General features: G+C 31.7%; 1 protein-coding gene across 6 annotated transcripts in view; it reads right to left on the bottom strand.

Moving 5' to 3' along the window:
• Positions 1-13,432, bottom strand: part of LOC149803274 (uncharacterized) — a 386,506-nt gene that overhangs the window by 290,717 nt on the left and 82,357 nt on the right. For all 6 annotated transcript variants that reach the window (XM_089952942.1, XM_089952943.1, XM_089952944.1 and 3 more), the window contains exon 5: positions 10,357-10,474. In XM_089952942.1, the coding sequence (XP_089809068.1) occupies positions 10,357-10,474 (118 nt within the window). The remainder of the gene's footprint in view (positions 1-10,356; positions 10,475-13,432) is intronic.

Raw genomic sequence — 13,432 nt, 5'->3', positions numbered from 1 at the left:
TGGTGATTCAGCACTTATAGATATAACATATTTTATCCGGAAAAAGTATGCTCTATCGTCAATATAATTAATATTCTTTGTGGCGCGATCATTATTCATTGTAGCATCAATGATAATGTCATCACAAATAATTTTCAATGTTGTCCATACAAAAACAGTACCATCATTAAGAAATTCTTTTTTGGCATCAAGAATAACTCCAATCAAATTATTATTCTTTTTATCAGCCAAAAATCTTCTTTGTGAAACATGAATTATTTTATCGAGGTCAAATCTATACGAAATATCCTTACATGTAAATGAAAAATCATTCATTGTAATATTTAAAAGAATGATATCTAATTTAATGATTTTTCATATTATTAAAATGACCAAACAAAAAGACAAATGCAAGTGGTTAATAACTGGGTCAACCAATTTTTGCAATCGCAGCTGTGTAAATAAATACTATTCATCTCATAAATAATACATAAAACATAATAGTAATGGTCCTATTCACTGCATAAATTGTCAATGCAGAGTGTGAGGAAAAACAGAACTGTGTTTAGCATGTGGAGGTAAAAGTATCGTGAATTGGCGCAGTATCATAAAAATAAAAATAATGATTCATTCATCACTATTTGTGATTATATAAATAAATATCCACAAACAACTGTTTAGTCCAAATATATATTTTAAAGATTTAATTATTATAATATGGAGAAGGAGTTCATGAAACATCCTACAATTAATGAATATGAAGCATCTCGTGATGGAGTCACCAGAAATTGTAGATTAAAGAAGAATATTGGTTGGATTAATAATACTGGTTATTTATATTTCACGATTAAAAAAAAAGAATTATCATTTTCACAGATTTATGAATGTTTTAATGGATTAATTGAGAAAAATCTTGTATTTGACCATATCAATTCAAATCCATTGAATAATAATTTACTTAATCTAAGAGCTGTTACTCAGAGTCAAAATTGTAAAAAAGGGCAAGAATGGTAGAACCGGCAGACCTAAAAACCCTATCACACCAGTTGTCGCTGTTGTTGAGATAGATGAATTTAAATTTCATTCAATATACAAAGCCGCAAAATATTCAATATTAATAAGCAATCTGTGCAGCATTGTGCATATGGATATGGAAATGAATTTTCAAAGAAATTCTGTACGTGGATATCATTTTATTATCCCTAAAAATTATAATTTAGAGATACAATATATAGTATATGGACCAGGATAACAATGATAATATTATCAAAGAGATTGAAAAGTTAAAGACTACAGATTTATCTGCAAAAATGATTTGCATTGAAATGTTTAATGCAGATTATATCATGGATGAGTTCGAAAGGATAGATATGGGAAAATCTTTTAACAAGGACACATTAAGTATCGAATATTGTCTTGTTATGAGACTCGAAGATGCCGTGAAGGATTTATCTTCACATATGCATCGCAGTAATATTCAAGAATTAATTCCTCTTATTAGTGCAATTAATCACGTTAAAGATATATTATCTCCTCGATATGACGACCGAGATAAAAAACAAATATATGCATGAAGAATAAAGAAATTATATAACTCTGGACAAAATGGACTTAATAAACAAAATAATGATGATAAGATCAAGAAACTTAAAGATGAAATTGAAAGAACTGAAAATGAAAAGACCAGTGACACACAGATAAATAATTAATTTTGTTTTAAAATACTGTTATGAACCATTTCAGCGATACTTACGCTCAATGAATTATTTTTTTTTTACCAGATTCAATATCATCATCAATATTAAACATTTCTATTTTCATTGTTTTTTTATGAGATTTATTTGGATTATCAAGTTTATACTTAAGATTGATTAATTCAGTGTTATTTTTTTGATATCACTGTGCAGTTCATCACATAACGATTTATTTGTATTAAGGTCTTTGTTGCAGTCGTTAAGAGTTTTACTTAATCTGGCACTTTCAATTTTAACAATGCTTAATGCTTATTTGGTCCTCAATGGATTTATTTTCATCACGTAGTTTACTATAAATATATTTATTAAATTTGATCTTTTCTTTTTCAGATTTATTAGGTCAAAGATCTTATTTACTTTATCTGTTAGATTTTTGCCCCAGGTGGTCCCAGTAACACCTGCAGGAAGCTTTTTACTTTTACCTGCTTTCTCCCATGTCTTATATAGCCTATTTATGCCAATATGATATAGCTTCACAACTCTACATGGAGATTCACCGCGCAATGAAATAATTTTTTCTTCATCATCATGTGACAAATACGTCGATAAGTTAGGCATATAATAATAAAGCAAAAAAAATTATAGAAATAATTATAGAAAGTAATCATGGATCAATTATATCAGTAATTATAAATTATAATTTGCGTATTACCACAGCATTTAGTAAATACTATGTATCTGCAAATTATTTATGAAGTATTTATTTATATTCATAAAATCCGTTAATTATTCAAATGCCACTGCGTGGATTATTTCCTGAAATATATGCAGTAATTATGGACAAATAATCACAGATAAATAATTATTGCGGTAATTATAGAATTCCAAGTAAATAATGCATCGGCATGAAAAATAATGTAATAATAATTCTATAATTGCCACGCTTATTTATTTATATATGTTTATCCATGCAGATGCATTATTTCCTTAAAATATATGCAGTAATCATATACAATAATCACAGATAAATAATTACATTGTTAATTATAGAATTCTAAGTAAATAATGCATCGGCATGAAAAATAAAAAATAATAATAATTCTATAATTGTCAAGCTTATTTATTTGTCTACGATTATCACCATAATTTCCTAAACATTGGGGCGTGGGATATTTACATATACATATATATGCAGCAATTATGTATAATAATTATAGATGAATAATTATTACGATAATTATGAAATCTCAAGTAAATAATGCATCGGCATGAATAATAATGTAATAATAATCCTATAGCTGTCAAGCTTATTTATTTATCTATGATTATCGCCATGATTACTGAATCAATATATATATATATACATGCATATGTAATTTGCTGATAAATAATCATAGGTAAGTTATTATGGCTAGTATTAATGGCATTTAATAAATGATTATAAGTAAATAATGCCTAAACATGAATATTTATGGAGCTCGACTTTCTGTGATTATTGCCATTATTGTTCATAAATATATTTTTTTCCCTCTATAACTACTCAACAGGTATTTTGATATATATGTGACAATATTAATATTAAAAATCTATGATTTTATAAATAAAACTTGTACTGATATTATTCTGATTATAATATTGTTGTTGATTTATTTATAAAATCCAAGGTTTCTAGTCAAAATTCATCATTTTTCAATAGTCACAACTCCAGAAAACTTATCAGTTGAGAGACGCCATGGATACGTAGTAAATATCTCAAATTTTGCAGTTCTAAACACAGACAGCCTGTACAAACCAGTGACTTCTGCAGTGTGTTTAAGAGTTCTATTTTGCTGTGACCATGTTGAGAATCCAGATGATACTGTGTATACTATATTGGTAATTTGCTTATGAGGAATTTTAATCAGATTAGTTTTATTAACAATATTAGGAATTTCAATTACAACACCATCTAATGTTTTTTTGGTTGTATCAATAATTGTCTTGATTTCAGAAAGTTTCACGTTGACAATAAATGAATTACCAAAAAATTCATCTGCGATTTTATTAAGTTTATTAAAATTTATGCGAATATTTATAAATATACTCACATGAGCGTCATACTCGGCCCACAACGTAGATAATTTACCATCTATGGAACTGTGATTAACATCAACATATTTTTTGGTCACGGCATCTTCATCAGATGTTGGATCTCTTAAAATAACTATCTTATTTCCGTTCATATTAAGTTCACCTGTCATTGTATCACCGGTCAATTTTAAGCAATTAGCAACACTACAAGTAATTTCACTTCTAATAGACGCGATTGATATACTTGAGTCTCTGATTCTACCGTCAATGGTAAAGACTGGAATATTATCCATAACTGCTCCAAGAACTCATGTAATTATATCACTCCACACGATATTGCTGGTCCTTAAAACACCTTGTTTATCTTCAAAAAATAACAAGTTCATTTGAATCAACTCCAGAAAGATTCGTGATATTACTAAGATCATCTTTAGTCATGTATTTTGACAAATCAATATCATCGCGTTTTTTAGTAGTGCGAGAAGACCTTCCATAAATATCAACCATTATGTACTATGATCTGTCTAAGGGCTACTTGTATACATATGCACGACTTTATGAGGTGCTTCAGAAGACTTTGATATAGCATTAAGTATATTAATTACTTCACGACCAGATATTGGTGGATCTGTCATTGTTCGTGTTGGTAATATTGAATACCAAACTTTTACTTTATGAAGATTTTTTCTTGCATTTATGTATTTTAAAAACTCTTTTGGTGTTGCTAATCCATAAGAATCAAAATAAACAATTCCATGTGGATCAACTGCGTATGGAACCCAATGAGTTCCTTGACCTGAACTTAAATCAAGATTAATAATACCTGTTTCGATATTATTTGGATAACTTGGTAACTGATCACACATAAAAACACCTCTAAAGTTTTTAATGTTTATTCGTGTAGCAGCATCAAGTAAATCAAAATTTGACATCGGAAGAGTATATTTCATTAACATTGTCTTCTTTCTGGAAGTCTCAGACCACGACCCTTTTATAAAATTCCTTTTCCTGTCACTTTTTTTAGTGCCATTCCAGCGGCGGTTCCAACAGCACCAAGTGCAGCTGCTTTTCCAACTGCAGGTGCTGCGGCTGCAATTAACACTGGAATAGCTGCGAGAAGAGGAAATATACCACCCGATTTAGCAATATCTTTAATGGAACTCGTGGAAAGATCAAATTTAATTCCGGTTAGGGTTTCTAGTAACTGTTTAACAGTAACAGTAAAACAGCTGTTTTTCGTCCAAAATAAAAAAACAGTAAACAGCTGTTTTTTTTCTAACTGTTTTACTGTTTCTAATGGACATTGAGACATTGGATTTTGACGCTCTCAAAACTCTTCTGAAGGCAATGGAACCTGTGAAACTTGCTGTTGAGAATCTAAGTCGAGAAGACGTGACGTTGATGAGTGCTGACACAATTTTAGAATTCAAGTTCAACAAGCTCTCTAACCTGAATAATGACATTAGTACCAAGCTCATGGAAAATTTGGAGTGTCGCATTGAAGAGCGATTGAACAATGATGTCATGAACCTCCTGCGCAGTCTCAAAGATCCATCTGTCGCCCTGTCAAAAACTACACTAAATTTTGCAGGAAATCTAGCATATCGTCTATTTGAAGTCAACGATGTAGAAGATGTCGTCGAACAGTCATCAAATGATGCTGAAAGTGTGAACTTGTCTCTTCAAGATGAATTGAATTTGTTGCTTCAAATAGATGGATCATCAATTGCAGTCGGAGGGCAAGACAGTTTCAAATGGCTCAAGTCCGAATTCACGCTCTTCAGGAACTCTGGCCAGCGTACTGAAAATCTCCAGAAATTGTACAATGCAATTCTATCCATTAAACCGACATCAACGGACGCTGAAAGAGTTTTTTCGGTCTGCACGAATTTCTGTACAAAATTAAGATCGCGTCTCTCAGACAAGTCACTTAATGCACTTGTATTCTTGAAATATTATTATAAGAAGTAAAAATGTATTGATTTAGAACTTATCACGAAAGATATATAATAAAATGGTGTTCATCACAAAAATAAGCTATTGACTGTAAAATTAGTGAAAATATGGAAAAAACAGTAAAAACAGCTGTTAACAGCTGTTTTTTGAAAACTGAAAACAGTAAACAGCTGTTTTTCAAAAATGACTGTTTTTCAGAAACCCTAATTCCGGTGTTCGATTGTTTAGCTTTATTGAAGCGTTTATGTTGACGTGGCAATAATGATATTTTATTTGGACCACCCAAGATCTGATCTTGTTTTAATATTATTTTTGTTCCGGTATTCTTTTTTAATGATGATTGTATTTTTCTTATTTGACCAGGAGTCAGAGTTACATTAACGTGAATATATGGCATTATTAATATTATTATCAGTAACTAATTGTTGCCATAATTACATATTTTCAAATGAAGCATCAATAACCCTCATTCGTCCACTAACACCTTTAAGTAACATTGATTTATCTGAAAGAATAACTACAATTGTTCTGTAATCACCATAAACAGGGGGGTTACCAGGCACGAGAATAGAAGGCTCTGTTACGTTAGCTCTAAAGTGTATATCAACAAGAGGTTGTCTAGATAAATCAAGATGTTCCAATGAAAAGTAATAGATCAGATACAGTTTCTAAAATCTAACTGTGATATTTGTAGACCTGTATCTATAATCTGATCACGTCCCATAAATGTTATTAAACGATGATATGCACACGCTATGTGGTTATTTTCAAAATTTAAAATTATATCTTCAGATGGTTCTTGATGTCCATTTATCCATAAAGAAACTTCACTAACTTTAAGAGCATCAAATATCATATGACTAAGTTCTTGATTATTTAATCGTCTAATATCTTGTAGCGCGACAAATATATGTCTTGGCACAGAAACTCCTTGTTGTGATGCAATATGCCATGTAAATAAACCATTAACACCACTCTTGAGTGCTATCTGTGGCTAATGTCAACCATGATAATAATGATTTGCCGCCTGAATCCATAAAAGAAAGTAATCACTGTTCTTCAGCAAGCGATGGAGTCATCACTGGCATCCATAATGAAAGTTTAGATAAAATTACTTTACCTTCAGCTACAGTGTCTTGTCGCCAAATAGCATCATTATCGTTACCCTTTCTCACAAGTACAACTGTATGTTTCGCTCCAAAGATAACTTTTCTGACATTTCTACAAAATCCAAAGATGTGAGATAATGGAATAGCACATGAAAATCTTCTACGACCATCTTTTAACATTAATTTATGTGCAGCAAAACCTAAGTTGAAATTTGGTCTGGTGTTAATAATCATGTTTTCAGCATCAATATCTGCAGCGCCTGCATTATTTCTTGGTCATCTTATATCATACTGGTTACTTTCAGGGTGATCAGCGTTATCTTTGGTAAACATGATTGACGGTCCAGATGATCTAGTATAATCATCTGAATATCTTGCTAAACCTTTTATTGTTGTAGCAACATCAACTTCTCTTTGAACTGTTTCAATATTTTTTCCATTAATCGTGTAAGTGGCACTATCAAATAACGCCATAATACCATTATTAACAAACCCAACTACGACATCATTTCCATATGGTGTACTGGCAACAACATCTGTTACAAGCTCACCTTCTAATTCAATAAAAGCCTCAGAGGGTAAGAAATATCTGCTCATATCTTGAACTTGTAACTCAATTCGACCACGTTGATTTGGTTGTCTTGCTTCATAAGAATAAAATTGATAATCACATATTGATTCATCTTTAAGAACCGATGCGTCTATATCGAACGCTGGATCGGATACATGTTTAAACATGTATTATAACTGCCATGAACTAAATCATGGTCGTCCAACACGAAGATCACTTCCTGAAATAAAACTTGTATTTGTTGGTATAATTTCATTAGTTAACTTTGTAGGAACAACTGCATTAGCAGCCAATTCTGCTAGTTTTTGATTTGCAGATTGATTTTTTATCTTACTGACATTTGAGGGCATAACTTCAGTGCTGGTCAGTTTTACTGGTTGCGGTTTTCGTCGTATTAATCATACTAGTCTGTCCTTGATTGCCAAGAATGCTTTACCAGCAACATTACCAATTAAGCCAGGAATTTTACCACGAATAATATCAATAGATTTCATTCTAATTGTTTTGCAATTAGTGCTGCTTTTGGGGCTATTCTGGTAAATAAACCTTGAACAACATTGCCAAGTCCATCTCCGTAAATTGCTTTATAGACTGGTGATCGTGAACTCACTACCCTGACCATGATCGGTTCATGTTGAGCAGTGTGTATGATAATTTTTTATATATCTAGTAGTTGTTTAATCGCTGTAATAATCATCGGCAATTTCATCAATAAGGAATCGATAATCATTAATATCCATAATTCTGCCGGTAAATATTCTTCGACAAATATCAGATATTTCATTCATTATTTCTAAGGAATTATTTCCTGCACGTTTTCCTCCAATCAGAATTTCTAGTCATTCTACGTCAGAAATGATGTTGTTAGGACAATCAATAAGACCATTTCCCAACTGTGTCAAGGTATTTAAACCACTTCCAGTTGCTCCTTCTTCTTCCTCACTTATTGTTTCAAGAGATTGTGATAATTGTGATTGTTTTTTTTTTTCTGCAAGATATTCGTTTATTTTTCTGCGATAATTAATATATCTTTGATCATTAGATACAACTCTATTTTTATTGTGATATATACAATATATTTGTACCAGATTTCGGGATTACTAATACGAGCGGGATTATATCCAGGTTTCAAAAGTTTATTTTTTTTATATTTACTTTCCACGGCAAGTTTTGATAATATATCAATGTTCTCAATTTCTCTTATGAATCTAATACCCTCCTTGGTAAATTTATCTCTCAGCATAATTATCTCTTCCTCCTCCTCTTCCTCTTGTCTTGGTTTTATTGATTCACAACTTTTCATTTCATCTGTATCAACATGAACTCTGTCAATACCTTCAAGTATTTCTTCACCTACATGAGGTTGTACAGCAACTATTTCAACTGGAAGATCTCATAAAATCTTTTTTGTTTGTTTAGTTCTTCTCGCTATCTTTTCAGTTTGTTCAGCAGTTTCTTTTAACTGTGGAAGAAGACCTTCAACAGCTTGTACAACCTTTTCAGTAACTTTTGTAACAGGTTTAAATAACTGTTCTGTACCTTCTGCAAATTCAACTTGTTCTTCTTGACATTGCTGAAGTTTTTGCCGTACAGAATCTCTCACAGGAATAAATTTCTTTATAGCTTCTAGTCGTTCTCGAGCTAATCTAGCTGTGCAAGATTCCTTAGCTGGTGGCATTTATTAATATGATGATGATTTGATTATATTACAGAGAGATTATACGGACCCTTGGGGGAAAATGGGTAAAATCTTCATGTGATAAAATCTTTACGTGAATAGCAGCAGAGAGATTCTGACACCAAGTTGGTTAAATTTTAGTAATATTTATATAAATATGTAAATTTTAACGTATGAAAAATATGCAGAATATATATGCTAACACAGCCGGTGCAGATTGTAGAAGACAATGCAATATGCTTGCTCTCATTTAATGTAATTGGTCTGCACTGATCATCTTGAGTGTTTGTCTGGATAATAACCTCTTTTTCCAATTTTCAAATAACCATTTCAAATAAATTTACATTTTATGCTAAATTTCTGCAAGCTGCTTTCTTCAAAAATTGCATCCCACATATCAATAACACTCTCTCAGAATAAAGCTCTTCTTTATTATAACACCCTCATTACACTTGGTACCACTATAGACCCATGCTCAGAATGAAATTCTACTTGAATTAGTTTATCAAATGTATGACAATATGGGTTGAAAGAAAACAACATAACCTAAGTATTATGTCTTTCTTTCTTTCAAAAACATCATTATTTTAAAAAATTAAATGCACAAATACCATGGACTGAAAATATTTCATAACTAAAATTATTACAATATGTTTCCCTTTCATTTTTTTTGTTGATTCCCCACAACCCTGACACACATAACAGACAATTATCAAATTTTTAATCATTCTTGTAATACCTTGGTTTGGTACATAATGCAGTCAGCAATTATAAGCTATAACTACCATTCTATAATGAATTACAAATGCACATTAAACTAGCAGTCAGCAGTAATATTACATGAAAAAATGCAACAATCCATTACCAATTAGGCAAGCCTAAGAACTGTTCAAGTGCCAAATTTTTTCCATTAATTATAATCAATTGCCATTTTTTAAAATATAATTTGCCTGCCATTGGTGATTTTACTGACTGCTAGTGCCAACACTTCAAATATTTTTGGTTTTAAAAAAAGAATTATGTCCAGAGGACGAATATGCCTCTGTCAGTGTTGGTTCAAAATAAATGGTTAATTTAACCAACATGAGGCCATTTTTAAATTCATATTTTAACAGGGAAGGGGGAAAAAATAAACATGACTTAGGTTCTCTTTATATTGGACCATATACTAAAATTGGTAAATCCATAAAGTAAATTTGACTGTCTGCTGAGCTGAAACAAAATTCATATTGTAAAAGAAAAGAGCAGATGACAAGGTAACACTATTTGACCATATCTACATAAACTGAAGAAAGTTACCTGACCAAATCCGAGAGCATGAGAGCTTACTCCAGCTCTCTGATCCAAGTGAGTTCCTGAAATCTGGCCCAGTGCATCACGAATGACTTTAGTTATCGAGTGTGTCCTACCGTGCATCCTTAGAAAGAAAGAATAGTAAATCACACAGTGAATTCTCTATTTTTCAAGGCATACCAATTTTCATGATTTTGTAATTACTACAAACTACACACACAAAAAAAATGATAATGATCCTTCCATTTAAACAATATTCAATTACCCTATCAAGAAATCTAAGTACCAACAAAAATAATTTCATTTAATTAGCAAAACCAATGAAAATCAAAAAACTTCATAGTAGTAATGTATACGAACATGGAAATTCATCACTTGATGATTTCTCTCTCTAAAATGAAAAAGTCAAGTTTAGCATGATATGAATGCTAGCAAGAATAAAATCAGTTTTTAAAAAACATGCAACCAGCCAGGGTTCTGGGGCTGTCTATCACAAAAGTGATCCTTTATGGCAATGAGAACACCAAATTTCTGCCAAAACACAAAACTTTTCTTCATGTTTCATAAATTAAAGTCGTCTATATCCTTCTTCAAATAAGTATTTATTCCAGGGTCAAATCAAAAGGTATCATGACATTATTAAATAAAACTAACAACATCATGCCTACTAGATATATTGTATTTGTTCTATCACAACTTTAAGCAAAAACTTGTGATTTAACATGAAGTACAGGCATGACCCAAATAAAAAAAATAATTTTCTCTCTGCCTGAATAATTCAAGTACTCATTAAAATTATCAATTTTCCTGAACATTGTCTGAAAAAATTATGTCTTTCTGGTCTTGATTGTGTATTGATGCACCCTGCAAGTACAGCATCTCGGTAGATAAATCATATCTGCCATGACATGAAACGTCAGGCAAAAAAAATTATTTTTCGACTCCAAAACCCACTGAATAATAATCTGCCATGGGTGCGGGTGGGGCTTTTTTTTTTTTAACCACCATTGTATATGTCCAAAACATGTAGTCTGAATAAACAGTAAACAGTCCTGCTTAGACTCCATGGGAAACTATCATCAGTGCAGGTTATTCAGCTGAATATCATGGAGTCAATTAAAAGGTAAAGCAGTCAGAGATAAAAAAAAAAACACCATTTCACAGATTACTTAATTGGTTGAGTATAACTATGATAACATGCTGCTGTTTGAGACTCCACTAGGCTAATTTGCAAAGGTAAAGTACACTAAGAGGAACACCCCAATTTGTTCGAGTTAGGTATAGTCACAGAGATGCATGCTGAAGAACAAAAGTTATACATCATTGCCTTGAATGATACTGTTTAAGTCAGGCATGTGCAACCTACCACCCAACATGATTTTATCTGCTTATTTATATCATAGCATGTGACTTAAAAAATTGCGTATCCAGGCCTGCACTGATGGGGAAGTTGAACATGCCTGGTTTAAGCCACCATTACTAAAGATTATATTAAAGATTATTGACAAGTCTGTGATCAGCAGGAATTCTGTGAAGTTGGATTTCGCTCCATATATAAAATGCAAAACACAATTATTTTGAAAGTTGCAACAGTGTATAAATGTTGTTCATACTTTCACAGCCAAATGTCAAAAAGCAGATTTAATTCAGGTAATGAATCCATTTACAAAACAAGCAGAGTCAATCAATATTAAATTTCAGAATTCCTGGAAAGAGTTCAACTTTGTTAAGTGCAACAGCATGGAAGAGTATTTTATTTTTTGCACACACTGCAAATACTGTATCAACATTAGTCATTCTGAAGTGTACATCTATCAGTATAGTAACACTACCTTGCATGTCTGTCACTTGCATGTCTGTCACTCACTTGCTGCAATGCAGATGTAGAAAAATCCTTTTCTATGCTGAGAAAATTTCAACAAGATTTTCAGGGAAGTTTGAACAACACTACCATCCAGTCTCAAATGGGTGCCAAGATGAACACAAGTAACATTTGTATTACCTTCAATACCCCATCCTATTCAAATATTTAGACTAGCAAAGACTGTAGCCAATTAAGAAAATATTCTGCTCTTCAAAGGATATTATAGACAGAAACATGGTATTTTTTTAAATTTTATGTCTGGTTTTATTTATGCAAGTGTATACACACTATGTGTAGTAATGTTACATGACAATGCTCTAATAAGTCTACCAACTATTTTTGGTTTGTAAATATATTAAATGCTTCAAAGAAAATAAATTTACTTTTTAAATCAAATCTTAATTTCCAGCAATTTTAAATATATTTTTATGAAAAGCTTATTCTCATCACTTTTTAGGTCATGTGCACAGACCACTCCCTTGGGACCTCAAAAATAGCCCATTAAGTCACCAAACCCCCAACAATGTCTGGGAATATGGCAGGTATGAAACCAAGTTGCATTATATCCTTCCTTGCCAATAAAGAACACCTGCATGATAATAACAAATAAGGAATTCCAGTTGCATCTCGGGTGTTTTTGTTTGTAAAACAAAGAGATTCTGTTTGTTGTGTACATGTACTGCCACTGGTGGTAAGTAACTTTATCTATGAATTTAGCCCTCCTTGAAATTATGCTGATACCCTTAAATAACATATCTTATCAATGAAAATCTGAATAAAAATCTCTATTTATCGTGCCAAAAAAAACACACCATTCATTCAATGTGAAAACATTCTCCCCCCAAAAGTGGACAATTGTCAATATGATGCAATCCATTCATGCACCTTGGGGCATGCATAGAACTGTGATCTTTTTCACAGACTATGATTCCACTAGGAGTGAGATGGGAAGAGGACATTCAACAACAGTAACATGTAAGTATTGCATAATTAAAATTAGTTTTACCCCACCCCAAAAAACTACATTTAATAGCAGCAATTACTTATCTGTCACTTTTGTGTAAGTGAATGTGTCAGATGGGAAAGCTCTTGTTATAACTGATAAGAAAAAAGACAATGGAATGTACTAAGCATTGAGGGAGAGATTTATGTTTTCACTGCAGAATATTTCTGAGTCCCACATTGTGCTGCAACCATAGGTCCTAGAGAAAAAATGCC

Source organism: Sinohyriopsis cumingii, chromosome 3 (genome assembly GCF_028554795.1).
Source record: "Sinohyriopsis cumingii isolate HCF-2022 chromosome 3, ASM2855479v2, whole genome shotgun sequence".
NCBI classification, from domain to species: domain Eukaryota; kingdom Metazoa; phylum Mollusca; class Bivalvia; order Unionida; family Unionidae; genus Sinohyriopsis; species Sinohyriopsis cumingii.
The sequence above is the reverse complement of the archived record's forward strand: the minus strand, read 5'-3'. Positions and strand labels throughout refer to the sequence as shown.